At 52.8% G+C, this 26,735-nt stretch overlaps 1 protein-coding gene across 1 annotated transcript; it reads right to left on the bottom strand.

Annotated features, from left to right (window-relative positions):
* Positions 1-82: 82 nt before the first annotated feature.
* ST6GALNAC2 (ST6 N-acetylgalactosaminide alpha-2,6-sialyltransferase 2) lies at positions 83-20,429 on the bottom strand (the record flags this gene model as incomplete). Its single annotated transcript, XM_080714142.1, has 10 exons — positions 83-250; positions 1,357-1,456; positions 5,297-5,380; positions 7,395-7,498; positions 9,567-9,705; positions 10,066-10,234; positions 11,267-11,441; positions 13,155-13,215; positions 18,745-19,086; positions 20,323-20,429. The coding sequence occupies 10 exons, from the start codon at positions 20,427-20,429 to the stop codon at positions 83-85; spliced, it is 1,449 nt and encodes a 482-aa protein (XP_080570268.1).
* Positions 20,430-26,735: the final 6,306 nt, after the last annotated feature.

The following is a 26,735-nucleotide window of genomic DNA, read 5'->3' on the forward strand; positions in this document are numbered from 1 at the left end:
AGTCAAGAAAAAGGCTTTGGGCCACTTAAAGGGACCTGGGTCATAGCTCTGCAAGTAGGAAAGGGCTTGGTGCTTTTGGGTGTCAGCCCTGGTACAGCCAAAGGATGCCAGCCCTGTGCAGATCTCGCCACAGGCCGGCTTCCAGGGTCAGGTCGTGGTTACTGTAGAATATCAGCGGCATCTTTTTGCGCTCGAAATAGTGGTCAGAATATTTCCAGTAGTTCCATGTGATGAATCCGTAGGCGCTGACCTAAGAACAGTCGAGAGTTAGTATCTATGGCACTGACCTAAGAGTCGAGAGTCAATATCTATGGCACTGACCTAAGAACAGTCGAGAGTCGATATCTATGGCACTGGGGTGTGCGGGCCGGCGCTTGTGAGCAGCACGAATTAAGAAAGCTCTTTCTACTTGTTCTCACCCGGCCTTGTGACCTCAGCCAGGTCTCGCCCCACCACACAAACAAATGGAGAGGTGTCCAGACGTGTCCACACATGCGCTGCTAGCGAGTGTGGTGGGGCTGGGCTTGAAATCTGGGTTTGACGCTAAAGCCACGATCTTCAAGGCTGGAGGCTACAGCTCATCCTAAGAGTGGCCACATCAAGAGGCTTTGGCATTGAAATAGGGAAATTGCCTAGAGCCAGGGTGGCGTTTGGCCACCAGCCTTCAAACTGGCTTTGGCAGGGGTCAGCGCCTCTGAAAACTGCTCCTCAACCTCTGTGTCTCTGCAGTTTCTATTTGTGACATCCCATCAGCGGTGTCGGATCCCATGATTTCAGCATATCTGTGTGGGAGGCTAAACCTGCCTCAGGACAGCTCTAGGATGTCCCTGCTATAGAGAGGCCCCACTCCGTTCTGTTAAGATTTTGCCTTCAGCCGGGCGTGGTGGCACACGCTCGTAATCCCAGTATTTGAGAGGCTGAGGCAGGAGGACTGCAGGTTAAAGGCCAGCCTCAGGTACTTAGTGAGGTTCTCCACAAATTAGCAAAACCCTGTCTCGAAGTCAAGAATAAAAAGTAGGACTGGGAGTGTAGCCCAGAGAGAGACTGCCCCTGGGCTCCATCCCCAGTACCAAAAAAAAGATTTTGCCTTCAGAAAACCAGCTTGATTTGCACCTGATATACCACGTAGAGAGCGAAGAAAGGAAACGCTAGGGCGGGTAGCTCGGGACCCACCCTGGGATGCCCACAGCAGAGGTACGGGGTTGGCAGGCCACCCGTCGCCGGGGAATCCCTTGCTCGCAAAGGTCAAGAGCCCCTGTCTGTCCATGGCCGGCCCGGGGAGGAATGTCGGTGCACGCCAGGTTCTGCTCACACCGGTGCCCTGGTCCCCTGCGCTCCTGAAAGAGAAGCCATTACCTGGTCACAGGTGTGCAAAGCTGTCAGCAGCATAAGGGCCCCAGTACTAGGCATATATGTGACATCGAGTTTTGTGTTCATTAATTTCGATTTCAAAAACCTGGAAGAAGCAAAAAAAAAAAAAAAAAAAAAAAGACATTAAAATCCAAGAAAGGGCCGGGCGTGGTGGCGCACGCTTGTAATCCCGGTATTTGGGAGGCTGAACAGGAGGATCGCAGGTTCATGGCTAGCCTTAGCTACTAAGGCCCTCTGTAACTTAGCGAGACCGTTTTAAAATAAAAAAAAAAAAATGGGGCTGGGGATATAGCTTGGTGGTAGAATGTCCCTGGGTTCAATCCCCAGTACCACACACATGGAAAGAAAGGAAGGAAGGGAAGGAGGGAAGGAGGGAGGGAAAATAGAAGCCGGACGTGGTAGCTCATGCTTGTAATTCTAGCACTTTGGATTTGTTTTTTGGGTTATTTTTTTTAAGGGGGGGAGGATGGTACTGGAGGTGGAACCCAAAGGCTTTCTACCTCCAGGCTATACTCCCAGACCTATTTTTTATTTGGAAACGGTCTCACTAAGGTGCTGAGAGCCTCACCAAGTAGCTGAGGCTGGCTTCAAACCTGTGCGATCCTCCTGTCTCAGCCTCCCGAGTGCTGGGGTTACAAGTGTGCGCCACCACGCCCGGCTCCAACTGAGAGCCTCACTAAGTCACTAAGTAGCTGAGCGTGCGCCACCACACCAAGCTTAAAGGGGCAGTTTTATATCTGGTATGGCCACAGTGCCTGCATGAGTTGCTCTCAGAAACTTAGTGAGACCTTGTTTCCAAATAAAATAGAAAATAGGTCTGGGAGTGTAGGCCGGAGGTAGCAAAGCCGCTGGGTTCCACCTCCAGTACCAACAAAAACAAAAACAAAACAAAACAAAAAAACACCCCTGAGCCGGGTGTGGTGGCGCATGCTTGTAATCCCAGCACTTGGGAGGCTGAGACAGGAGGATCGCACATGTTCGAAGCCAGTTGGCCTCAGCTACTTAGTGAGGCTCTCAGCAACTTAGTGAGACCCTGTTTCCAAATAAGATAGAAAATAGGTCTGGGAGTGTAGCCTGGAGGTAGAAAGCAGCTGGGTTCTACCCCCAGGACCACCACACACAGAAAAAAACCAAACTGCCCCATTTTGTTCTTTTGTGAACCAAGATGGGTTCTCTAGGGTCCTGGTGAGGAGGAGGGAACCAAGATGGGTCCTGTAGGGTCTCAGTGAAGAGGAGGGAACCAAGATGGGTCCTGTAGGGTCTCAGTGAAGAGGAGGGAACTAAGATGGGTCCTGTAGGGTCTCAGTGAAGAGGAGGGAACTAAGATGGGTTCTGTAGGGTCTCGGTGAGGAGGAGGGAACCAAGATGGGTTCTCTAGGGTCTCGGTGAGGAGGGAACTAAGATGGGTCCTGTAGGGTCTCGGTGAAGAGGAGGGAACTAAGATGGGTCCTGTAGGGTCTCGGTGAGGAGGAGGGAACCGAGATGGGTCCTGTAGGGTCTCAGTGAAGAGGAGGGAACTAAGATGGGTTCTGTAGGGTCTCGGTGAGGAGGAGGGAACCGAGATGGGTTCTGTAGGGTCTCGGTGAGGAGGAGGGAACCGAGATGGGTTCTGTAGGGTCCTAGTGAGGAGGAGGGAACTAAGATGGGTTCTGTAGGGTCTCCGTGAGGAGGAAGGAACTAAGATGGGTTCTCCTGTAGGGTCCTAGTGAGGAGGAGGGAACTAAGATGGGTCCTGTAGGGTCTCAGGAGGAGGGAACCAAGATGGGTCCTGTAGGGTCCTGGTGAGGAGGAGGGAACTAAGATGGGTCCTGTAGGGTCCTGGTGAGGAGGAGGGAACTAAGATGGGTTCTGTAGGGTCTCCGTGAGGAGGAGGGAACTAAGATGGGTCCTGTAGGGTCTCAGGAGGAGGGAACCAAGATGGGTTCTCTAGGGTCTCGGTGAGGAGGAGGGAACCAAGATGGGTCCTGTAGGGTCTCAGGAGGAGGAGGGAACTAAGATGGGTCCTGTAGGGTCTCAGTGAAGAGGAGGGAACTAAGATGGGTTCTCTAGGGTCTCGGTGAGGAGGAGGGAACCAAGATGGGTCCTGTAGGGTCTCAGGAGGAGGGAACCAAGATGGGTCCTGTAGGGTCTCGGTGAGGAGGAGGGAACTAAGATGGGTCCTGTAGGGTCTCAGTGAAGAGGAGGGAACTAAGATGGGTTCTCTAGGGTCTCGGTGAGGAGGAGGGAACCGAGATGGGTTCTCTAGGGTCTCGGTGAGGAGGAGGGAACTAAGATGGGTTCTCTAGGGTCTCGGTGAGGAGGAGGGAACCAAGATGGGTTCTGTAGGGTCTCAGTGAGGAGGAGGGAACTAAGATGGGTCCTGTAGGGTCTCAGGAGGAGGGAACCAAGATGGGTTCTGTAGGGTCCTAGTGAGGAGGAGGGAACTAAGATGGGTTCTGTAGGGTCCTAGTGAGGAGGAGGGAACTAAGATGGGTTCTGTAGGGTCTCAGTGAGGAGGAGGGAACTGAGATGGGTTCTCCTGTAGGGTCCTAGTGAGGAGGAGGGAACTAAGATGGGTCCTGTAGGGTCTCGGTGAGGAGGAGGGAACCGAGATGGGTTCTGTAGGGTCCTAGTGAGGAGGAGGGAACTAAGATGGGTTCTGTAGGGTCCTAGTGAGGAGGAGGGAACTAAGATGGGTTCTGTAGGGTCTCAGTGAGGAGGAGGGAACTGAGATGGGTTCTCCTGTAGGGTCCTAGTGAGGAGGAGGGAACTAAGATGGGTCCTGTAGGGTCTCGGTGAGGAGGAGGGAACCGAGATGGGTTCTGTAGGGTCCTAGTGAGGAGGAGGGAACTGAGATGGGTTCTGTAGGGTCTCAGTGAGGAGGAGGGAACTAAGATGGGTCCTGTAGGGTCTCGGTGAGGAGGAGGGAACCGAGATGGGTTCTGTAGGGTCCTAGTGAGGAGGAGGGAACTAAGATGGGTCCTGTAGGCTCTCAGTGAGGAGGAGGGAACCGAGATGGGCTCCTAGGGTCTCGGTGAGGAGGAGGGAACCGAGATGGGTCCTGTAGGGTCTCAGGAGGAGGGAACCGAGATGGGTCTGTAGGGTCTCAGGTGGAGGGAACCAAGATGGGTTCTCTAGGGTCTCAGGTGGAGGGAACCGAGATGGGTCCTGTAGGGTCTCAGGTGGAGGGAACCGAGATGGGTCCTGTAGGGTCCTGGTGAGGAGGAGGGAACTAAGATGGGTTCTGTAGGGTCTCCGTGAGGAGGAGGGAACTAAGATGGGTCCTGTAGGGTCTCAGGAGGAGGGAACCAAGATGGGTTCTCTAGGGTCTCGGTGAGGAGGAGGGAACCAAGATGGGTCCTGTAGGGTCTCAGGAGGAGGAGGGAACTAAGATGGGTCCTGTAGGGTCTCAGTGAAGAGGAGGGAACTAAGATGGGTTCTCTAGGGTCTCGGTGAGGAGGAGGGAACCAAGATGGGTCCTGTAGGGTCTCAGGAGGAGGGAACCAAGATGGGTCCTGTAGGGTCTCGGTGAGGAGGAGGGAACTAAGATGGGTCCTGTAGGGTCTCAGTGAAGAGGAGGGAACTAAGATGGGTTCTCTAGGGTCTCGGTGAGGAGGAGGGAACCGAGATGGGTTCTCTAGGGTCTCGGTGAGGAGGAGGGAACTAAGATGGGTTCTCTAGGGTCTCGGTGAGGAGGAGGGAACCGAGATGGGTTCTCTAGGGTCTCGGTGAGGAGGAGGGAACTAAGATGGGTTCTCTAGGGTCTCGGTGAGGAGGAGGGAACCGAGATGGGTCCTGTAGGGTCTCCGTGAGGAGGAGGGAACCGAGATGGGTCCTGTAGGGTCTCAGGAGGAGGAGGGAACCGAGATGGGTCCTCCAGGGTCTCGGTGAGGAGGGAACCCAGGTGGGCTCCTAGGGTCTCGAGGCCGCAGCCGGGCGCCCTCACCTGTCCCTCAGGTAGCCGATGAATTCCGGGTGCAGCAGCCTGAACTTCGCGGCGGAGGCCTCGGGTCCGAAGTAGGCGCCGGGCCTAGGGGCCGCGGTAGAAGTGGACCGAGCGCCCCGAGCCGTCCAGCGCGGGGCCGGCCAGGCTGCGGGGCGCGCGGCGCGGCCGCGGCTGCGCGTAGAGGCGCGAGAAGGGCGTGTAGAAGGTGGCGGGCAGCGCGGACGGCGCCGCGGGCGGCCGGGCCCGCAGCAGCACGTCGGCGGGCGGGCAGTAGGACAGCGAGCACGGCGGCGTGAAGAGCGCGGGCGGCGTGGGGAAGGCGCAGCGCGCGGCGGGCGGCGGCGGCGGCGGCGGCAGCAGCGGCAGGTAGGCGGCGGCGGGCGGCGCTGCGGGCGCGGGCGCGCAGGGGCAGCAGCGCGGGGGCAGCGGCGCGCGCGGCGGCTGGAAGAAGGGCGGCTGGCGCAGGCAGCGCGGCTCGTAGGGCGCCAGGCGGGACGGCACGCGCGCCGGCGCCGGCCACACGGCCGAGGCGGCGGGGCTGCGCGGCGTGAGCGAGGGCGTGCGGGACGGCGCCCGCAGCGCGGCCTGCGACGGCGACTTGGAGGCGGGCGGCGTGGCGCGGGGCGCGGGCGCGGCGGGCGTCAGCGAGGGCGTGCGGGAGGCGGGCTGCGACGGCAGCGGGGCGGCGGGCTGCGAGGCCGGGCGGGGCGGCGCGCGCGAGGCCGCCGGGGAGGGCGGCGGCGGGGTGGCGGGCGCCGCCTCCGCGTGGCTGGAGCGGGACGGGGAGGGGGACTGGGTGGGGGACGGGCTGGGGGTGTGGGAGGGGGAGCTCATGGGTGCTCGAGGCTGAGGCCCGCCCGCCCGGCGTCCAGGAGGCGCCCCCCCCCCCGCAGCCCAGCCCCGGCCTGGGGGGGGGCTTTGTTGGGTCATGGGGTGGGGGCGCAGAGACCCGGGCTTTGTGACCCCACCCGCCGCGCCCACCGCGGGAAGCTGCCGCTTTTGGGGTGTGGGTGAGATGTCCCCGAGAGCCCCCCCCCCCGGATAGGAGCTGGTCATCTGGGCCGTCTAGGTTGCTAAGCAGCCAATCTCTCTCTCTCCTCTCCCTCTCTCTCCTCTCTTCTCTTCTCTTCTCTCCTCTCTCTCTCCTCTCTCTCTCTCCTCTCTTCCTCTCTCTCCTCTCTCTCTCTCTCTCTCTCTCTCTCTCTCTCTCTCTCTCTCTCTCTCTCTCTCTTCTCTCTCTCTCTCCCTCTCTCTCTCTCTTTCTCTCTCTCTCTCTCTCTCTCTCTCTCTCTCTCTCTCTCTCTCTCTCTCTCTCTCTCGGTACTGGGGGGGTTCCTGGAAGCCCGTCTACCTCCGGGCTACACTCCCAGACCTATTCTATTTTTGGAAACAGGGTCTCCTAAGCCAGCGCGCGCGGCTGGCTTCGGACCTGCGCGATGCTCCTGTCTCCGCCTCCCAAGCGCGGGGATGACAAGCGTGCACCCCCCCCCTCGGCAGCCAATCTCAAGGACAAGAGATTGGAGACGGAGAGTGCGGCCAGGCCCAGGCCCAGACCCAGACAGGCCCCCAAAGAGCCGAGTCCGGTGTGGAGGTGTGTGCACCTGTAATCCCAGCACTTGGGAGGCTGAGGCGGGAAGGTGGCAGGTTGTAGACCAGCCTCAGCAACTCAGCGAGGCTCCCATCACCTTAGGGAGACCTTGTTTCCAAATAAAAAAATAGGGCTGGGGCTGCAGCTTGGAGGTAGAATGGCCCTGGATTCAATCCCCCAAATCCCCCCCCCCACACACACACACACACACACACAAGAAGGTGGAAGGAAGGCCGGCCTGGGTATGCCCTTGAGCAGTTGATGGCTGAAGCCAAGGAACAAGGCCTGATCCCTCATGCTTGAAATGCTTGAAATTGCCCCTTGAGCCAGCAGGGGACCAGTACAGCATTCCTGGGGTGGGCCAAGAGAACGCAGTCCCGCCGTGCTGAACCGTGTTGACTAACGAGCTCGTGGCACTCTTCACCAACTGTCTACCTGCCGCCGCAAGGGTCAGGCCCAGTCCCGAGCCGCCCCAGCACAGCCTCCCACCGCGCCCACCTGGCTGCTCACCTGTCACCTTTATCAGGGCCCTCGGGGACAGGCGTGCCCAGAATGGCGGACCTCAGCATCAGGTAGTCACGGATGCTCGAGGGGATGAAGATATATCGCAGGTCCTGTCGGGACAGCAGAGAGAGGCCACATTCAGCTCCTGCTCAGAGAAGGCAGAGCTGCCCCACAGCCTCAGCACCCCAGCCGAGCGGGGAGCTCACTCAAGGCCTTTACTCCCCTCCCAGGTACTGTGGTGGCTTCAGTGCACGTGTACACATGCTTTGACGCCCTTCCCCACAAAAGGAGCCTAATTGCTGCCCCCCAGAGTACGGGCTAGACCAAGTGACTAAATAGAGTTTGTCTATCAAATAGGAATCGGAAGCCGGGCGTGGTGGCGCACGCTTGTAATCCCAGTACTTGGGAGGCCGAGACAGGAAGATTGCACAGGTTCGAAGCCAGCCTCAGCAGCTTAGTGAGGCCCTCAGCAACTTAGTGAGACCCTGTTTCCAAGTAAAATATAAAAAACTTAGGTCTAGGGTATAGCCCAGAGGTAGAAAGACCCTGGGTTCCACCCTCAGTGCCACACACACACACACACACACACACACACACACACACACATAGGAATTGGAAAGTCGTGATGTGTGACTTTGCAGAGGAGGTCATAAAAGGCGCCTGCTCTCTCTGTTCACTCCCACGGGGTGAAGTTAGTTGCATGTTGTGAGAACTCTCAAGTATCCCACAGAGGACCCCAGGTGGCAAGGACCTGTGAGCATGGCCCCAGTTGAGCCTTCAGATGACAGCAGCCCACCACCTGAGAGTCAGAGCCATTCTGCTAAAGGCTGCTTCCAAATCCTTCGCCCATGGGAATGTTACAATAATAAATGTTTGAAGCCGGGTGTGATGGCATACCCTTGTAATCCCAGTACTTGGGAGGCTGAGACAGGAGGATTGCAGGTTCATGGCCAGCCTCACCTACTTAGGCCCTCCACGACTTAGTGAGACCCTGTTTCAAAATAAAGAATAAAAAAATAGGGCTAGGGGTGTGGCTGGGAGGTAGAAGGCCCCTGGGTTCAATCTCCAGTATCAGAAAAAAAAAGTAAAAACAATAACTGTTTGCTGTTTAAGGTTTTGGGGTTATTTGTTACACGGCGATAGCTAACTTATGCAGGCACGGTGGCCATACCAGATATAAAACTGCCCCATTTTGTTTTATTGGGAGTGAAGATTGGTTCTGCTGTAGGAACTAAGTGCATAGAAACTATACGTAGGACATTTGTGAATGCCCTGGTGAGTGGAGGAAGCTCCTAGGAACCTGGTCCAGTGCTATCCGGCACCGTGGACCCCCTTCCAGGGATCTGCATGTGACACTCAGAGCACTTGAGGAAGGACTCTTGGAATTATGGCATCTGAATGTGGTTGACACAGTCTGGAGTCTGGCAGAGAGGCTTGAATGCTGGCTCCCACACTCTCTGGCTGTGACCTGAGGCCTACTCTCCAGTCTATTTGAAGCTCCATGTCCTACACAGAGCTGTTGTAAGAATTCAAGAGGTCAACATCATTCTTTTGGTGGGCCCTCCATGACCCTCCTGCTGTAGTCCAAGAGGCCTGGAATTTGATCGTTCTAGCTGGGTGACTTTGGACATATCCTGGACCTCTCAGCATCTGAATTTGCCACTGGGAATGGGTATGACAGTCCCACTTTTGCTCCGTGCCCTGCTCCAGGCTGGGAACAGGGGAGGTACTTGATAAATATTCTTCCTCTAGGCAATCGCTACGATGGGCTGACTTCTCCAGAGAACGTGAGCTCCGGGGTGAACATCTGGACTTGACTCTTGGCTGGCCACTGCCTTGCTGAATGAAAAGGCTCCGGGCTTTAATCCCCTGGTTAGTAGAGGTGGGTATAAAAGTTGCCATGGGACCCATCAAATGCCTGGCACAGTTTCAGCATTCAGTAAAATTACCCATTTACTTGTATGGAGACCAGAGGAGGCCTGAGCTGCCTGAAAGAATGGGAGTCCCTGACCAGATTCTTCTTCACCTTTAATGACCCCACCTCAGGCAACCAAGATGCTGGCCCCACCTCTCCATCCACTGGACAGGGGCCTGTGAATCCTGCCGCCAACCCCACCAAGGGGCCCAGAGACATGGTGCCCACTGCCAACCACAATAGCAAGCTCGTCGGCACCTCACCTGTCCTTGGGGCACGGAAGTGAAGCCCAGGTCTTTGTAGCCGATGAGGGAGTTCTTCATCGTGTTCACGGAGAAACCATAGAAGGAGGTCTTGGTGCCCACATCTCGCTCGAAGCCTTTGATCACTGCTCCGTTGATTCTGGCCAGAGCAGAGGCTCATCGGCATCTACGCGGTCACACCACGCCGTCTGCTTGACTTCCAGCTCCCCGCCTGTCCCCACACTTCTGTGTACACCACTCCCTTGGCCTACAGTGCCAGTCCCCACGCCTCCAGCCCCTCTGGCCCTGGTGGCCTTCCTCCCGGTCCCCACGCTCTGTCCTCAGGACTTCTGATCTTTAGTGCACGCGCGTCTTCCCCTCACGGCTCCTGAGCTGTCAAGTGGGTATGGCGCTGCCCTGTCCACGGGCAAGAGGCTCTCCCGGCCCCGCCAACACCACACTGCTGCTCTCCACCCGGCTCGGCCCTCCTGTCCCGCCGTCCCTGGCTCTGCCTTCATACCTGAAAACATAGTCATGGGCATCGATGGCCAGGCCCTGGCGTGACCCATTCAGGATGCCTCCGTTTCCCACCACGGCACACCGGATGCAGTTTGGAGGGGGCTCCCCAGCGGTGGCAAACAGCTCTGCGCTCTCACTACGGTTCAGGAGGCTCAGGGTGGAGGCAATGGCTGTGGATGAGGGCGAGGGGGAGCCAGGAGGAGGGCTGTCACCAGACACTGTGGCCTGGTGTCCCACCTCATCAGAGGCCTGACCCCATCATCTGCCAAGAAGCACAGAAAGAGCTGGGTATGGTGGTGCAGACCTATAATCCCAGTACTTGGGAGGCTGAGATAGGAGGATTGCAGGTTTGAGGCCAGTCTCAGCAACTTATTGAGACCCTGTTTCAAAATAAAAAATATATAGCCGGGCATGGTGGTGCACGCTTGTAATCCCTGCACTTGGGAGGCTGAGACAGGAGGATCACACAGGTTCGAAGCCAGCCTCAGCTACTTAGTGAGGCTCTCAGCAACTTAGTGAGACCCTGTTTCCAAATAAAGTATAAAATAGGTCTGGGAGTATAGCCAGGAGGTAGAAAGCCTCTGGGTTCCGCCTCTAGTACCATCAAAAAAAAAAATTAAAAATTAAAATAAAAAAATATAAAAAATGGCTGGGGGATATCTTAGAGAAAGGATGCCCTGGGTTCAATTCCTAGTACCACAAAAATAAATAAACAAACAAACATAAATAAATAAATAGATGAATGGATAGGCAGGTGGGCTGGGGTGTAGCTCAGAGGTGGAATGCCCCTGAGTTCAATTCCTAGTACCGAGCTGTGGGGAGGGGAAGGGGGAGGAAGCCAGGCCCGGCCTCCAATGGCCTTCAGAACTCTCCAGACTGTGTAAAATCCCAAAGAAAACCCGAGTCACGGGACAGGCTGAGTGGTGGTTTCTGCGGCAGTAACCGGGAGCGGGGCTGCCCCGGCCCCTTGGCTTCTGTCCTGGGCCACCGTGAGGCCTGGACACGTCCCATCCAGGGAGTCCCAGGGTGGTGGGAGCCGCTGGGCGGGCGCCCACAGCCTTTGCCCTGAGCCCCGGTGCTTGGGATGAAGGAGGCAGGGGGGAGGCGGGAGCCACAGGGCAGGGGGTCTTGGAGGACACAGGGACACAGAGGCCTAGTGCCCGGGGGACCAGGGACCAGCTGAGGGGTGGCTGGTGGGCTACCTTGGTGCGGGAGCCCCTTCCAGCCATAGGGGACTTTATGCCGGCTGAGCCTGTCCCAGAGCTTGGGGGTGAAGAGGCCCCCCCACAGCAGCACCGGTGTGGAGAAGTCGAACGTGTCCCGGAAGCGGCGGTTCTTCTGAACGGCCTGGTCCAGTGGGCGAGTGCAGGGCTGGCCCTGTGGGGAGAGGAGACACTGGTCCCGGAAGGTGGAGCCGCCGGGGTACGTGAGCTGCCCGCCGCCTCCACGCTGTGGCCACCCTGCCCCTGCCGGGTGGGCAGAGCGGGCTCTCTGGACTTGGCCTGCCCTGCCTTCCTCTCCGGAAGCCACATCTCCATGCTAGGGGGGCCTGGTCCCAGGCCCTTCACCTGGAACGCGGGCAGACTTGGAGAACTTTCCAAGAACGGATATGAGCCGGCCTGGGGTGCACACCTGTAACCCCAGTACTTGGAGGCTGGGACAGGAGGATTGCAGGGTTTTTTGTGTGTCCGGGTGCACACCTGTAACCCCAGTACTTGGAGGCTGAGACAGGAGGATTGCAGGGTTTTTTTGTGTGTCGGGGTGCACACCTGTAACCCCAGTACTTGGAGGCTGAGACAGGAGGATTGCAGGGTTTTTTTGTGTGTCGGGGTGCACACCTGTAACCCCAGTACTTGGAGGCTGAGACAGGAGGATTGCAGGGTTTTTTTGTTTTTGTTTTTTTGGTGCTATGGATTGAATCCAGGGGCATTTTATCTCTGAGGTATACTCCCAGCCCTATTTTTTTATGCTTTGTTTTATTTTATTTTTTGTGGTACTGGGGATGGAACCCAGGGACATTCTACCTCCAAGCTACACCCCCAGCTCGCTTTTTTATTCTTTATTTTGAAACAGGGTCTCAACTGAGCGCGGAGGTGCACACTTATAATCCCCAGGATTCGGGAGGCTGAGGCAGGAGGTTCATGGTTCGCCAGCAGCCTCGGCTATTTAGTGAGGACCTCTGCAACTCAGTGAGACCCTATTTCAAAATAAAGAGCCAGGCATGGTGGCACACGTTTGTAATCCCAATACTTGGGAGACTGAGACAGGAGGATTGTAGGTTCAAAGCCAGCTTTGACTATTTAGAAACACTCACAGCAATGCAGTGAGAACCTGTTTCCAAAAAAGATAGAAAGTCAGGTTGAGGGTGTAGCTTGGAGATAGAATGTCTCTGGGTTCAATCCCCAGTTTCAAAAAAAAAAGTAAATTTGTTCCTCTTCCTCCTCTTTTTTTTTTTTTTTTTTTTTTTGTGGTACTGAGAATTCAGGGGCATTCTATCTCTGAGGTATATCCCCAGTCCTATTTTATTTTTTATTTTGAAACAGGGTCTAACTTAGTTTCTGAGGCTCACCTTGAACCTATGCTCTTCCTGACTTATTCTCTCAAGTACTAGAATTACAGTCATGGGCCACCACGCCTGGCCTCCACCTGACTTTTTTATTTTTTGTGGTACTAGGGATTGAACCCAGGGGCATTCTACCTCCAAGCTACACCCCCAGCCATTTTTTTTTTAAACAGGGTCTCACTAGGTTGCTGAGTCTCACTACTTGCTGAGGCTGGCCTCAGACCTGTGATCCTCCTGTCTCAGCCTTCCAATTACTGGGATTCCAAGCGTGCGCCACCATGCCCGGCTTCCACCTGCACTTTTAAGACAAAATGTTAAGAATCCCAAGAACTTTTCACCTGGCTGAGTCCTAGACGTACATGTTTATTTACCATCTTTGCTGTGAGGGTACGGGAAACCAATGGATGGGCGCTCAGCTCTGCGCCCAGCAAGCTCAGGGGAAAGTTCTGGTTTTCTCTCCTCTCCCCTTCCTCCTCCCACTAACCTGGGCAGGCTTAAAGCTGCCGCAGGGAGGCCCGGACCTGTACCTTTCTGGTCTCAGAATTCGACGACTTGGGTTTCAAATGCGCTCGCGGCAACTTGGTGTTCCTGGGAGAGAGGGCGGAAGCACAGGTGCGGTCAGGCGCAGTCCTGGGGTCAGGCGCAGTGCTTTCAGCAGATCCTACCCCTGGGAAGCTTCTAGACTGATTCCCTTAGCTCTGGGGCTGACAGAGTGTCAGGGTCCGAAAAGTGTCATTTTTTTGGAACCTTCTACTTACACATGCCGATTCTTGCCTGGGCCTCCCTCTTTTATTTTTATTTTTATTTATTTTATTGGAGTCCTGGGAATTGAATCTGGGGCGTTCTACCTCCGAGCTACATATATATATATATATATATATATATATATATATATATATATATATATATTTGTGGGGGGGGGTACTGGGGATGGAACCCAGCAGCATTCTACCTCCAAGCTACACCCCAGCCCTATCATTATTATTATTATTATTATTATTATTAATTATTATTATTATTTGTTATTTTGGTGGTACTAGGGGTGGACTGGAGATTACAAGCATGTGCCACCATGCCAGGCTTTATTCTTTATTTGGAAACAGGGTCTCACTGAGTTGCAGAGGGCCTCACTAAGTAGCTGAGGCTGACTGAAACCTGCAATCCTCCTGTCTCAGTCTCCCAAGTACTGGGATTACCATGCCTGGTTCCAGTGCCTCCCTCTTTAGGCACCCAAAGTACAGTCACTTGATTCTGTTGTGTCCAGCTATGAATCCAGATGTTAAGGAAATTCCTCAGTGAGTGGCAGAAGTATGAGGTCACAGGGACAATGAGATGGCGGTTCAAACATGAAAATACAAATGGTGGCGCACGCTTGTTATCCCCGCGCTTGGGAGGCTGAGACTGGAGGATCGCACGGGTTCGAAGCCAGCCTCAGCTACTTAGTGAGGCTCTCAGCAACTTAGTGAGACCCTGTTTCCAAATAAAAATATTTTTAAAAAGGTCTGGGAGTATAGCCCGGAGGTAGAAAGCCTCTGGGTTCCACCCCCAGTACCACAAAAAAAAAAAAAAAAAAAAAAAAAAGGAAGCCGGGCGTGGTGGTGCACACTTGTAATTCCAGTACTTGGAAGGCTGAGACTGGAGGATCGCAGGTTCAGCAATTTAGTGAGGCTCTCAGCAACCTGGGGAGAACCTGTTTCCAAATAAGAAATAAAACAAATCTGGGAGCGATGGGTGGTGGTGAATGCTTGTAATCCCAGTATTTGGGAGGCTAAGATAGAAGGATCACAGGTTCGAGGACAGCTTCAGCAAGTAGTGAGACTCTTGTCAACCTGGTAAGACCTTGGTTCAAGATATAAATTAAAAATAGAGGTGGAGCCGGGCGTGGTGGCGCACGCTTGTAATCCCCGCGCTTGGGAGGCAGACAGGAGGATCGCGCAGGTTCGAAGCCAGCCGCGCACGCTGGTTTAGAAGACCCTGTTTCCAAATAAAAATGTAAAAATAGGTCTGGGAGTGTAGCCCGGAGGTAGAAGGGCTTCCAGGAACCCCAGTACCACCAAAAAAAAAAAAAAAAATAGAGGTGGAGGTATATCTCAGAGGTAGAATGCCCCAGGGCTTATCTCTAGTATCCTCTCCCCATACACACACACACACACACACACACACACACACACACACACACATGTACACACACGCACACACATACATATACACATACATACACACATACATATACACACATATACACACACGCACACACACACACACACACACACAGTAGGAGAGGCGGCCAGCTCCTGGGATGGCGACCATCCCAGTGGGGCCAGAGCCTGGAGGCAGGTGTCGGGGTGAGACGTCTGTATCCGCGGCCCCGCCCACGGCTCAGGAGCCGGCGCTCTGGGTTTGTATTCCGGCTGTACCACTTGGCAGCCGTGCTGTCTCGGGCAGTTCCTGAACTCCTGGGCACCTCAGACTCTGACAACAGGATGACTGGCTGAGGTCATCCCGTTGTTGAGAGGGTCCCACAGAGAGCCGGGTGGTTGCCTATGAAAAGTACCTTCCAAAGCCAGGCCTGGAGGCGCATGCCTATGATCCCAGTACCTGGGAGGCTGACACAGGAGGATCGTGTGTTTGAGGACGGCCTCAGCAAGTAGTGAGACTCTTACCAACCTAGCAAGATCCTGTTTCCAAATACAAATAAAATAGGGCGAGTTGGGGTACAGCTCAGAGGTAGAATACCCCAGGGTTCAATCCCCAGTAACAGTAACATACACAGGAGAAAGAAAGAAAGAGGAAGGAAGGAAGGAAGGAAGGAAGGAAGGAAGGAAGGAAGGAAGGAACCTTCTAAATAGAGCCACTGCTACCTAAGGGGGGGAAGCAGAAGCCCTCATGCCCGCCTCTATACTAGTGTCTCTCCTGGAGGGAGTTTAGGGCTAAGGTTACTCCCCAGTTCCTAGGCACTAGGTGGCCCCTGCAGCAGGGCTGAGGGGACCCCGGAAAGAAGGAGAGGGGCTCGGCCCATTTGGAAGCGTCTTCCCATTTCCCCAGAGGCCGGGGAATGGCCAGGGTGGGACCTGGGCTGGCATTTCTCTTTGGTGCTGAGACTGGAGCTGTGATCTGCTGCCCTCTGCTTTCCCAGCTTTCCTGGGAGATCCTGGAAGGACAGCCCACGAGGAGCAGGGGTGAAGAACAAGTATGCTCAGCCCAGCCTAGGCTGCCCATGGGAACCGCTGGGGCGCTTGAGAACCCCGGATGTTGGCCGGGCGTGGGGGCACACGCTTGCAATCCCAGTACTTGGGAGGCTGAGACAGGAGGGGCTCAGGTTTGAGGACAGCCTCAGCTATGAGACTCTCATCAACCTAGTGAGACCCTGTGTCAAAATCCAATCAAATCAAATAGGGTTAGGGGTATAGCTCAGAGGTAGAATGCCCCTGGGTTCGATCTGCAGTCACACACACACACACACACACACACACACACACACACACACACACAGCCTCTCCCTCAGACTCTAGTCTGAGATTTCACCCTGCCCCAGCTGATACTGATAAACAGGCAGCTTTGAGAACTGCTGACCAGGCAGACCTAAGACAGGTGTGTGTGTGTGTGTGTGTGTGTGTGTGTGTGTGTGTGTGTGTGTGTGTTGATAATGGGGACCTCCCTCTGTTTCAGTTTTTTTTTTTTTGTACTGGAAATTGGACCCAGAGGCATTCTACCTCTGAGCTACACCCCCAGTCTTACGTTTTTGTTTTGAAACAGGGTCTCACTACGTTGCTGAGACTGGCTTCGAACCTCTAATCCCCCCGGTCTCAGCTTCTGCAGATAAGTGGGGATTATATACATACATCACTATCCCGAGGTGTCAGACTAGGTTTTGAAAAGAAAAAGATTTGCTTTGCGGAACCGGCGATTGAACTCGGGCACTTTACCTCCGCACGGCGCCCCTCTCCTCCTGCCCTTTTTATTTTGCCCCGGGGCCTCGCTGCGTCGCTGAGAGTGGCGAGGAGCCTGTCATCCTCCCGCCTCGGAATCTCATGGACTGAGACTGCAGGAGTGACCATCACGTTTAGCAAGCAAAAAGATCTTAACAGAAAAGGCGTAACGAAGGTACAGAAATCTCATACTTAAAGCTACATTAGGCGCTTTTCGAGTGTTTGGTTAATTTCAAGTGTTTTGGTAATTTTCCAGTGTTTCAGTAATTTGTAGGCTTACAAATTACAAAAAGGAAACAGGCAGGCAGGAATGAAAGCCTGGCCGGAGCAGGGCAGAACAGGAAAGAAGACCGCCTACCGCCTGCCCCAGGATCCTGGCAGAGTTGGAGACCTGGACACTTGGGTCCCTGCCCCAAAAGTAGAATCTGAAAAACAGTGACTTTAAGGAGAGTTCCCCAGACCAAAGGAACTGTTTGTTTTTGCTTAGCTAAATTTCTACAACTGAATCTGTTTAAAATCAGGCAATAGAGCTGGGCATAGTGGTGCAACCTTGTAATCCCAGCACTCGGGAGGCTGAGACCCATAGCCTCAGCTGCTTAGTGAGGCCCTCCGCAACTCAGTGAGACTCTGTTTCAAAATCAAGAATAAAGCCGGGCGTGGCGCACGCTTGTAATCCCCGCGCTTGGGAGGCTGAGACAGGAGGATCGCACAGGTTCAAAGCCAGCCTCAGCTACTTAGTGAGGCTCTCAGCAACTTAGTGAGACCCTGTTTCCAAATAAAAAATATAAAATAGGTCTGAGAGTATAGCCCGGAGGTAGAAAGCCTCTGGGTTCCACCCCCAGTACCACCAAAATAAATAAATAAATAAATAAATAAAACAAAATCAAGACTAAAATATAGGGCAGGGGGTGTAGCTCGGAGGTCAAATGCCCCTGAGTTCCATCCCCAGACCTGCAAAAATAAGTAAGTAAATAAATAGACTAAAAAATAGGGCTGGGGGTGTAGCTTGGTTGTACAATGCACCTGGGTTCCATCCACAATACTGAAAGAAAGAAAAAAAATAGGCAATGAAGCCACCGTGATGGCGCACCCTGCATTTGAGAGTTTGGGAGGCTGAGACAAGAAGATCTGTTTCACTGCCAGCCTCAGTTACTTAGTGAAGCCTTTTGCAACCCAGTGAGACCCTGTTTGTTTGTTTGTTTGTTTGTGGTACTGGGGATGGAACCCAGGGGAATTCGACCTCCAAGCTACACCCCTGGTCCTATTTTTTAGTCTTTTTATTTTTTGAAGCAGGGTCTCACCGAGTTGCAAAGGGCCTCGCTAAATAGCTGAGACTGTCGGCGAACCCCGATCCTCTGGTCTCTGCCTCCCGGATGCTGGAATTACAAGTGTGCGCCACCACGCCCACCCGTTTTAAAATAAAGAATAAGAGCCGGGCGTGGTGGCGCACGCTTGTAAGCCCAGCATTCGGGAGGCTGAGACCTGGAGGATCACGGTTCGCGGACAGCCTCGGCTACTTAGCGAGGCCCTCTGCAACTCAGTGAGACCCGGACTCAAAATAAAGAGAAAAAAAAAAATAGGGCTGAGGGTGTAGCTCAGAGGTCGAATGCCCCTGGGTTCCATCCCCAGACCCACAAAAAAGAAAGGAAAGAAAGGAAGAAAGAAAGAAAGAAAGAAAGAAGAATAAAAAATAAGGCTGGGGGTGTAGCCCAGCCGTAGACTGCCCCTGGGTTCCATCCCCAGACCCGCAAAATAAATAAAGAAAGAAAGAATAAAAAATAGGGCTGGGGGGTGGAGCCTGGCCGTAGACTGCCCCTGGGTTCCATCCCCAGACCCGCAGAAAGAAAGAAAAGAAAGAAAGAAAGAAAGAAAGAAAGAAAGAAAGAAAGAAAGAAAGAAAGAAAGAAAAATAGGGCTGGGGGGGGGTGTAGCCCGGAGGTAGACTGCCCCTGGGTTCCATCCCCAGAAACATAAATAAATAAATAAACAAATAAATGAATGAATAAAAATAAAGTTAAGACTGAGGGGTGTAGCTTGAAGGTCAAATGCCCCTGGATTCAAACCCCAATTAAAAACATTAAAAAAATAATAAAAGGCGGGAGGAGAGTTAACCAAGGGTGTAGGGAGGGGCCCCTGGTGCCCGGCCGGGCAGAAGCTCTGGGGACAGCGGACCCCGGGCAGTCCCTACCTGGCTGGGAGCCGCTCCGGCAGCCAGCGGTACAGGAAGAGGATCCCGAGGCAGGCAGCCCCCAGCAGCAGCAGCAGCAGCAGCGGCCTCGGCGGCCCGCAGCACGGACGGCGCGGGCGCCCCATGCAGCCCGGCCCGCGAGCCTCCAGGGGGCGACCCGGCCGCAGCTCCCCTCCGGCCGCAGGCGGGGCTGGCCCTGCCCCTGTGGGGTTGGCGGGCTGCTCCCCTCGTCCGGGAGCTGGGCAGGTGGCCGGGAGACGTCGCCACCTGTGGCCTGGGATGCGCACTGCGCCCTCGGGGACCCTGGGCTCCCGCTTCTCCTTGCTAGGAACCTCCCGTCCCCTGGCAGGACCCCGAGGCCTGGACTCCAGGCAATGAGGGTCCTGTTCCACAGAACTGCTGGCTTCTCAGCGAGGCCCTCTGCATCTTCGTGAGGCCCTGTTGCAAAATAAAGAATAAAAAACAAAGCCGGGCGTGGTGGCTTGTCATTCCAGCATTCGGGAGGCTGAGACAGGAGGATCGCATGCGTTTGAAGCCAGCCCCAGCTACTTAGTGAGGCCCTCTGCAACTCAGTGAGACCCTGTTTCAAAATAAAGAATAAAAACTAGGGCTCAGGGTGTGGCTTGAAGGTAGAATGCCCCTGGATTCCATCCACAGTACCAAAATAATAATAATAATTTATTTATTTATTTATTTATTTATTTATTGGTGGTACTGGGGTTGGAACCCAGAGGCTTTCTACCTCCGGGCTATACTCCCAGACCTTTTTTATATTTTTATTTGGAAACAGGGTCTCACTAAGTTGCTGAGAGCCTCACTAAGTAGCTGAGGCTGGCTTCGAACCTGTGCGATCCTCCTGTCTCAGCCTCCCAAGCGCGGGGATTACAAGCGTGCGCCACCACGCCCGGCTAATAATAATAATTTAAAAAAATAAAAAACAGGGCTGGGGGTTTGGCTCAGAGGTAGGATACCCCTGGGTTCAATCTCCAATACTGGGGGGAGGGGGGAAACAGCTGGCGAGAGGGTGAGGAGGGGGAGAAGACCCCAGAGATCAGGGTTGGAGGTTGAGGGCCGGAGTTAGGGAACCCGCCCAGATGGGGTGCAGGATGTGTGTGGGGTCAAGGCTGTCATCCCCTTGTTGGTGACTATCTAGAAAGGACGAGCTCCTCAACACACTGTGTCCTTTTTACTGAAGGAGGCCATTCTGGACAGACCCACCGCAGAGGGGCCACCCAGTGCCCCTGCATCTCCAGGAAGGGCTGAGCTCTCAGACACCAAGTGTCCTGAAAGCAGAACCCTTCTGTCCCAGAACAGAGCGCGCAATGGCGTAGGCTCCAGACCTCTGCAGCCTGTCAGCACTTCAGAGCCTGCACGGATGAGCAGGACCTGGCTCCTTCTGGTATTTTTCTTTGTTCTCCTGGGAGAGAACATTTAGATGCAGCCAGGGGTCACTGCCCTATTGTGAGGCTCCCACCAGTGCCTCCTGGGGCCTGCGTCTGTGGTCAGGACGGGGTCAGGCGGACTCAGTTCTACTTTGTCTGGTGTGGGCCAAAGTCAGGGTCGCTGGAGGACGCTCACATCGGGCTGGCCCTGTCCTTTACCCTAAGACTGCTGAGCAGAGCTCTCTGCTGCCGTCGGGCACCAGTTGGAATCGATGGGTCCGAGTCTTCCATTTCAATCGTCATGGGCTTCACTGTCAAGATCCCTGTAGAAGCCGGGCGTGGTGGCGCACGCTTGTAATCCCAGCATTTGGGAGGCTGAGACCGGAGGATCGCGGTTCGCGGACAGCCTCAGCTACTTAGTGAGGCCCTCTGCAACTCAGTGAGACCCGGTTTCAAACTAAAGAATAAAAAATTGGGCAGGGGGTGTAGCTCGGAGGTCGAATGCCTCTGGGTTCCATCCCCAGACCTGCAAAAAAATTTAAAAAAAAATAAAATAAAGAATAAAATCCCTGTAGATACCACTTATCCCAGGATCGGGATCTTCACACGTTTCTGTGGTTACTAAGACTTCAGATCTTCTCTGTGAGAGTATGTTTCCCTTCTCCTCGCTCTCATTAATGATACCAAGGTTTTCCTGGGTTCTTGTCTTATGAAGTCAACAAATGACATCCACAAACACCAGGAAAGTGGAAGAAGAACGTTTATAATGAAGAGGCCGCCAGGTGCGGGGACGCACACTGAGATTCCCAGCGGAGACGGGAGGGTTCCAGCAGCCTCAGTAACACAGGTGAGACTCTCAGACTTTGCAATCCTGTTTCAAAACAAAACAAAACAAAACAAAAAAAGGGCTGGGAATATAGCTTGGCTCTGGGTTCAATCCCCCCTCCCCACAATATAATAGAGTTATCATAAACTTGAAGCTGAGCGTGGTGGCGCACGCTTGTAATCCCAGCATTCGGGAGGCTGAGACCGGAGGACCGTGGTTCACGGACAGCCTCAATTACATAGTGAGGGCCTCCGTAACTCAGTGAGACCTTGTTTCAAAGTAAAGAATAAAAAATAAGCCAGGGCGTGGTGGCGCACGCTTGTAATCCCTGCACTTGGGAGGCTGAGACAGGAGGATCAATCGCACAGGTTCGAAGCCGGCCTCAGCTACTTAGTGAGGCTCCCAGCAACTTAGTGAGACCCTGTTTCCAAATAAAAAATATATAAAAAATAGGACCGGGAGTATAGCCCGGAGGTAGAAAGTCTCTGGGTTCCACCCCAGTACCACACACACACAAAAAATTTTAGAGATGGGGCAGGGTTGCAGCTCAGTGGAGGGTCCCTTGGCTAGCGTGCCCGAGGCCCCGAGTTCTGCCTCCAGCCCTGTAAAGTAACCATAACCAGAGAGATCAAAACTTCAAGGGCTCTATGTTCCGAAATGATTGTCTGTGAGCCGCTTGGCAAAAATACATTCTTACTGAAATCAGTTTACTTCTCAGTATCTGCGACGGCATGAATCTCAATCAGCTTCCTAGACAAAATTTATTAGACGTCCTGATTGCCTACCACAAGCTGGTCCGTGAACCGCAATCCTCTGGTCTCAGCCTCCCGAATGCTGGGACTATAGTGTGCGCCACCACGCCCGGCTTCAACTCACTTCTTGCTCGGCTCCAGGCACCTGTTCAAGCTGTTTTGGGAATACAAAACTATAATCAGGCAAGACGGTGGCGGCGGATTCAGGACTTTACAAGTAAAGGAAGGGAAACCAACCTGGATCTCCAGAACTGTCACCCCACTGAGCAGAACGCGGGCAGGGTCAGATGGGAACTCCCACCAAACCATAATAAGAGTCCTTCCCAAGAGAAAGGTTCAAAGATGGGCGTGGTGGCACACGCCTGTAATCCCAGTACATGGAAGGATGAGACAGGAGGACCACAGGTTCAAAGACAGCCTCAGCAGCCGGGCGTGGTGGCGCACGCTTGTAAGCCCAGCGCTTGGGAGGCTGAGACAAGAGGATCGCACAGGTTCGAAGCCAGCCTCAGCTACTTAGGCTCTCAGCAATTTAGTGAGACGCTATTTCCAAATAAAACATTAAAAAAAAAAAGAGGTCTGGGAGTGTAGTCCAGAGGTAGAAGGCCCCTGGATTTCATCCCCAGCACCACAAAGACAGCCTCAGCAATTTAGTGAGACCATTGGCAAATTAGGTTTCAAAATAAAAAATAAAGTAGGGCTAGGGGTATACCTCAGAGGTAAATACCCTGGGTTCAATCTCTAATATCACACACACACACACACACACACACACACACACACATATATATATATATACCAAAAAAAGTTTAAAAATGATATTTTTGCCAGGCATGGTGGTGCACACTTGTAATCCCAGTACTTGTAAGGCTGAGACAGGAGGATCACAGCTTCAAAGCCAGCCTCAGCAGCTTAGTGAGATCCCCTTTCCAAATAAAATATAAAGTAGGTCTGGGGGTATAGCCTAGAAGCGGAAGGCCCCTGGGTTCCTTCCATCCTCGCTACCACACACAAACACAAAATAAAAATTAGCCGGGAATGGTGGTACGCACCTGTAATCCCAGTACATGGGAGGCTGAGACAGGATAGCAGGTTCACTGCCAGCCTCAGCAATTCACCAAAATCCTGTTTCAAAAAAAAAAAAAAAAAAAAAAAAAAGCCGGGCGTGGTGGCGCACGCTTGTCATCCCCACCCTTGGGAGGCTGAGACAGGAGGATCGCACAGGTTCGAAGCCAGCCTCAGCTACTGAGTGAGGCTCTCAGCAACTTAGTGAGACCCTGTTTCCAAATAAAGTATAAAATAGGTCTGGGAGTGTAGCCCGGAGGTAGGAAGCCCTTGGGTTCCAGTACAAAAAAAAAAATTAATTAATTAAAAAGAGCTAGTGGTGTATCTCAGAGGTAGAATGCTTCTGGGTTCCATCCCTAGCACTACAAACAAACAAATAAAATAAAACAAACAAACAAAAACCCCCAGATCAATGCTCGTAGAGAACTCAGGCATCTACCTGGGTGGTGTCGTATCAACGCACCCAGCCAGGGCATCCTCTTGTTCCACTCCCAGTCAGATACCATGATTAGTGGCTCGACTCTGGCGGTCTAAGAGCGTCTAGGCCAGAGACCTACTGTTCTACACACCTTTCTAGCCAAGCTTGCTTTCCCAGGTCAACTTACACCACTCAACATGGTTCTTCCGATTCCAGTAGCCTTTAACCCTGAGCTGCCGATACTCACTGTGGTTTCTGACACCCTAAAACAACAGGCAAGTTAGAGCAGCGTGACACAGCGTGGGAAGTTCCCCACCTCGGCCTGGCTTTGGCCGGGCACCCCAAGAAGAGCGTGGTGCCCGCCGGTGGGGGCAGGTTCCTTCCTGCCCATTTCCAGAACTTTTTAATCACCCCAAACCGATAAGCTGTTGAGGCTTCTAAGTAGATTTTTTCATGCCATCCTCTATTTGTATACTTTCTTCAGTTTAAAACCCTCATATGAGCCGGGCGTGGTGCGCACGCTTGTCATCCCCGCGCTTGGGAGGCGGAGACAGGAGGATCGCGCAGGTTCGAAGCCAGCCGCGCGCTGGCTTAGGAGACCCTGTTTTCAAATAAAAATGTAAAAATAGGTCTGGGGGTGTAGCCCGGAGGTAGAAGGGCTTCCAGGAACCCCAGTACCACCAAAATAATAATAATAATAATAATAATAATAATAATAATAATAATAATATAAATAAATAAATACATAAAATAAAATAAAATAGGTCTGGGAGTGTAGCTCGGAGGTAGAAGGCCCCTGGGTTGCATCCCCAGTACCACCAAAAAAAAAAAAAAAAAATCCTCATATGTCTGCTTATCTTCTCAGAAAATTTTCAGATCTCTTTCAGTTTGCTAATTGTCTCTTACCTGTGTGCAATTTATTCTTTTATCCATTTGCCGAGCTTCCCTCCCCCAATAATCATATATATATAAATCATATACATTGAGCCGGGCGTGGTGGCGCACACTTGTAATCCCAGCATTCGGGAGGCTGAGACTGGGGGATCGCGGTTCGTGGACAGCCTCAGCTACTTAGTGAGGCCCTCTGCAACTCAGTGAGACCCGGATTCAAAATAAAGAATAAAAAATAGGGCTGGGGGAGTAGCTTGGAGGTCAAATGCCCCTGGGTTCCATCCCTAGACCCGAAAAAAAAATTATATACATTTATATGTATAAATGTATGAAACAAACATATACATACATATACATACATATATGGATATATGTGTGTATGTGTGTGTATATATACATGTGTATTATATATGTGTGTGTATATATATATGTGTTTATTATATACATGTTCTGGGATTATATACTTGTACTGGAATTACAAGTGTGTACCACCATGCCTGGCAAAAATAACATTTTTAAACTTTTTTGGTGTATATATATGTGTGTATGTGTATGGTATTAGAGATTGAACCCAGGGGTATTCTACCTCTGAGGTATACCCCTAGCCCTACTTTATGTGTGTGTATATATATACATGTGTATATTATATACACGTATATTATATACATGTGTATATTATATACACGTCTGGGAACATATATATGTTCCCAGAAGTTCCCATTTAGTTCTTAGTCAAATCAATCCCATCATTTTACAGCCTCTTGTTACTCATTTTGGGAATTTCATTTCTAAACTTGTATGCACATTTCATGCGTTTGTGTCTTCTAATCTGCACCTGATTATCCCCACATCCGCAATCCTAGGCCTTGTGCGGGCCCCCAGGGTTGGCGTATGGAGATGTAATGGGATCCTGGGGACCTGAACTGGAGGTGGCTCTTTGGAGAGAGGGTTCACACTGGCTTCTGCAGGTAGCCGGGGGTCCTGCTGGCTTTGGCCCCCCTCCTTGCCGTGTCTCGGCTCAACCTGTGAGTGCCGGGCTCATTTCTCCCTCCCCGTGGTCTGCTCCAACGTTCCTCTGTGTATAGGCTGCGGTCCCAGTGCAGACATTTGTCTCCGAAGCAACTCTGCCTCTCATTAGTGGTGGACACTTTGCCTTCCCAGCTCTAGCTTTAGCTAAAATTTGAGGTAGGTTGGAGGAAAAAGGGTGAGGAAGAAGGAAACAAAAATTTCCTTTACTTAGTAAAAGCCCAAACGCAGTAAAGGTTTTATTATCCAGGATGTAGGTGTTTTGTTGCAGAACAGCCTATAAAGCAACTACCAGACCACCAATAAATTCCTACCTTTTTTTTTTCTTTTGTGGTGCTAGGGATGGAACCCAGGGGCATTCTACCTCTGAGCTACACCCCCAGTCCTATTTTATATTCTTTATTTTGAAACAGGGTCTCGCTAGATTGTGAAGGGCCTCACAAAGTAGCTGAGGCTGGCCAGGAGCCTAGATCCTCCCGTCTCGGCCTCCGGAATGCTGGGATTACGAGCGTGCGCCACCGCGCCCGGCTTAGAAGCCCCATCCTTCTCATTCCCTTTTGTTTTAATTTGGAAACAACTTCCTGCTGATGGAGAGGCTGTAAGAACAGTACCGACAGTTCCTGAGCTCAGTCTATTGCATCTGTGTGTTCTCTGTCCTGAGCCGTCGAGCAGTTCCAGGCAAAATGTCCCTTCATCCTTCAGCCTGTTTCCCTAGGACACAGGAGTCATCTTACATGACAGCGGAAAATGTATTTTTGAAATCGGGTAACTAACAACATTAACGTAACTTTATTATCATATCAACCGGCCTGATTTCTGCTCTGCCAGTTGTCCCGGTCATCCTTCATACAAATAAAATAACAAAAATCTCGTCCAGGGTCCGTTGGTAGATCACACGTTGCATTTGGTTGTCATTTTTCTTGGTCGTATTTATTTATTTATTTTTATTTTTTATTTTTCGGTGGTACTGGGGTTCCTGGAAGCCCTTCTACCTCCGGGCTACACTCTCAGACCTATTATATATTTTTGAAACAGGGTCTCTTACGCCAGCACGGCTGGCTTCGAACCTGCGCGATCCTCCTGTCTCCGCCTCCCAAGCGCGAGGATTACAAGCGTGCGCCACCACGCCCGGTGTACTTATTTATTTTTATTTTGGTTCTGGGGATTGCACCCAAGGGTATTTCATTTTACCTCCCTCTTTTGTGTGTGTGTGTGTGTGGGGGGTCTGGGGATGGGACCCAGGGGCACTCGACCTCCGAGCTACACCCCCTGCCCTATTTTTTTTTTTTTTTGTACTGGGAATGGAACCCATGGGCCTTCTACCTCCGGGCTATACTCCCAGACCTATTTTCTATTTTATTTGGAAACAGGCTCTCACTAAGTTGCTGAGAGCCTCACTAAGTAGCTGAGGCTGGCTTTGAACCTGTGCGATCCTCCTGTCTCAGCCTCCCAAGCGCGGGGATTACAAGTGTGCACCACCACGCCCGGCTCCCCCTGCCCTATTTTTTATTCTTTATTTTGAAACCAGGTCTCACTGAGTTGCAGAGGGCCTCACTAAGTAGCTGAGGCTGTCTGTGAACCGCGATCCTCCGGTCTCAGCCTCCCGTGTGCTGGGATTACAGGCGTGCGCCACC

Source organism: Muscardinus avellanarius (assembly GCF_963383645.1).
Source record: "Muscardinus avellanarius genome assembly, chromosome: 16".
Lineage (NCBI taxonomy): Eukaryota > Metazoa > Chordata > Mammalia > Rodentia > Gliridae > Muscardinus > Muscardinus avellanarius.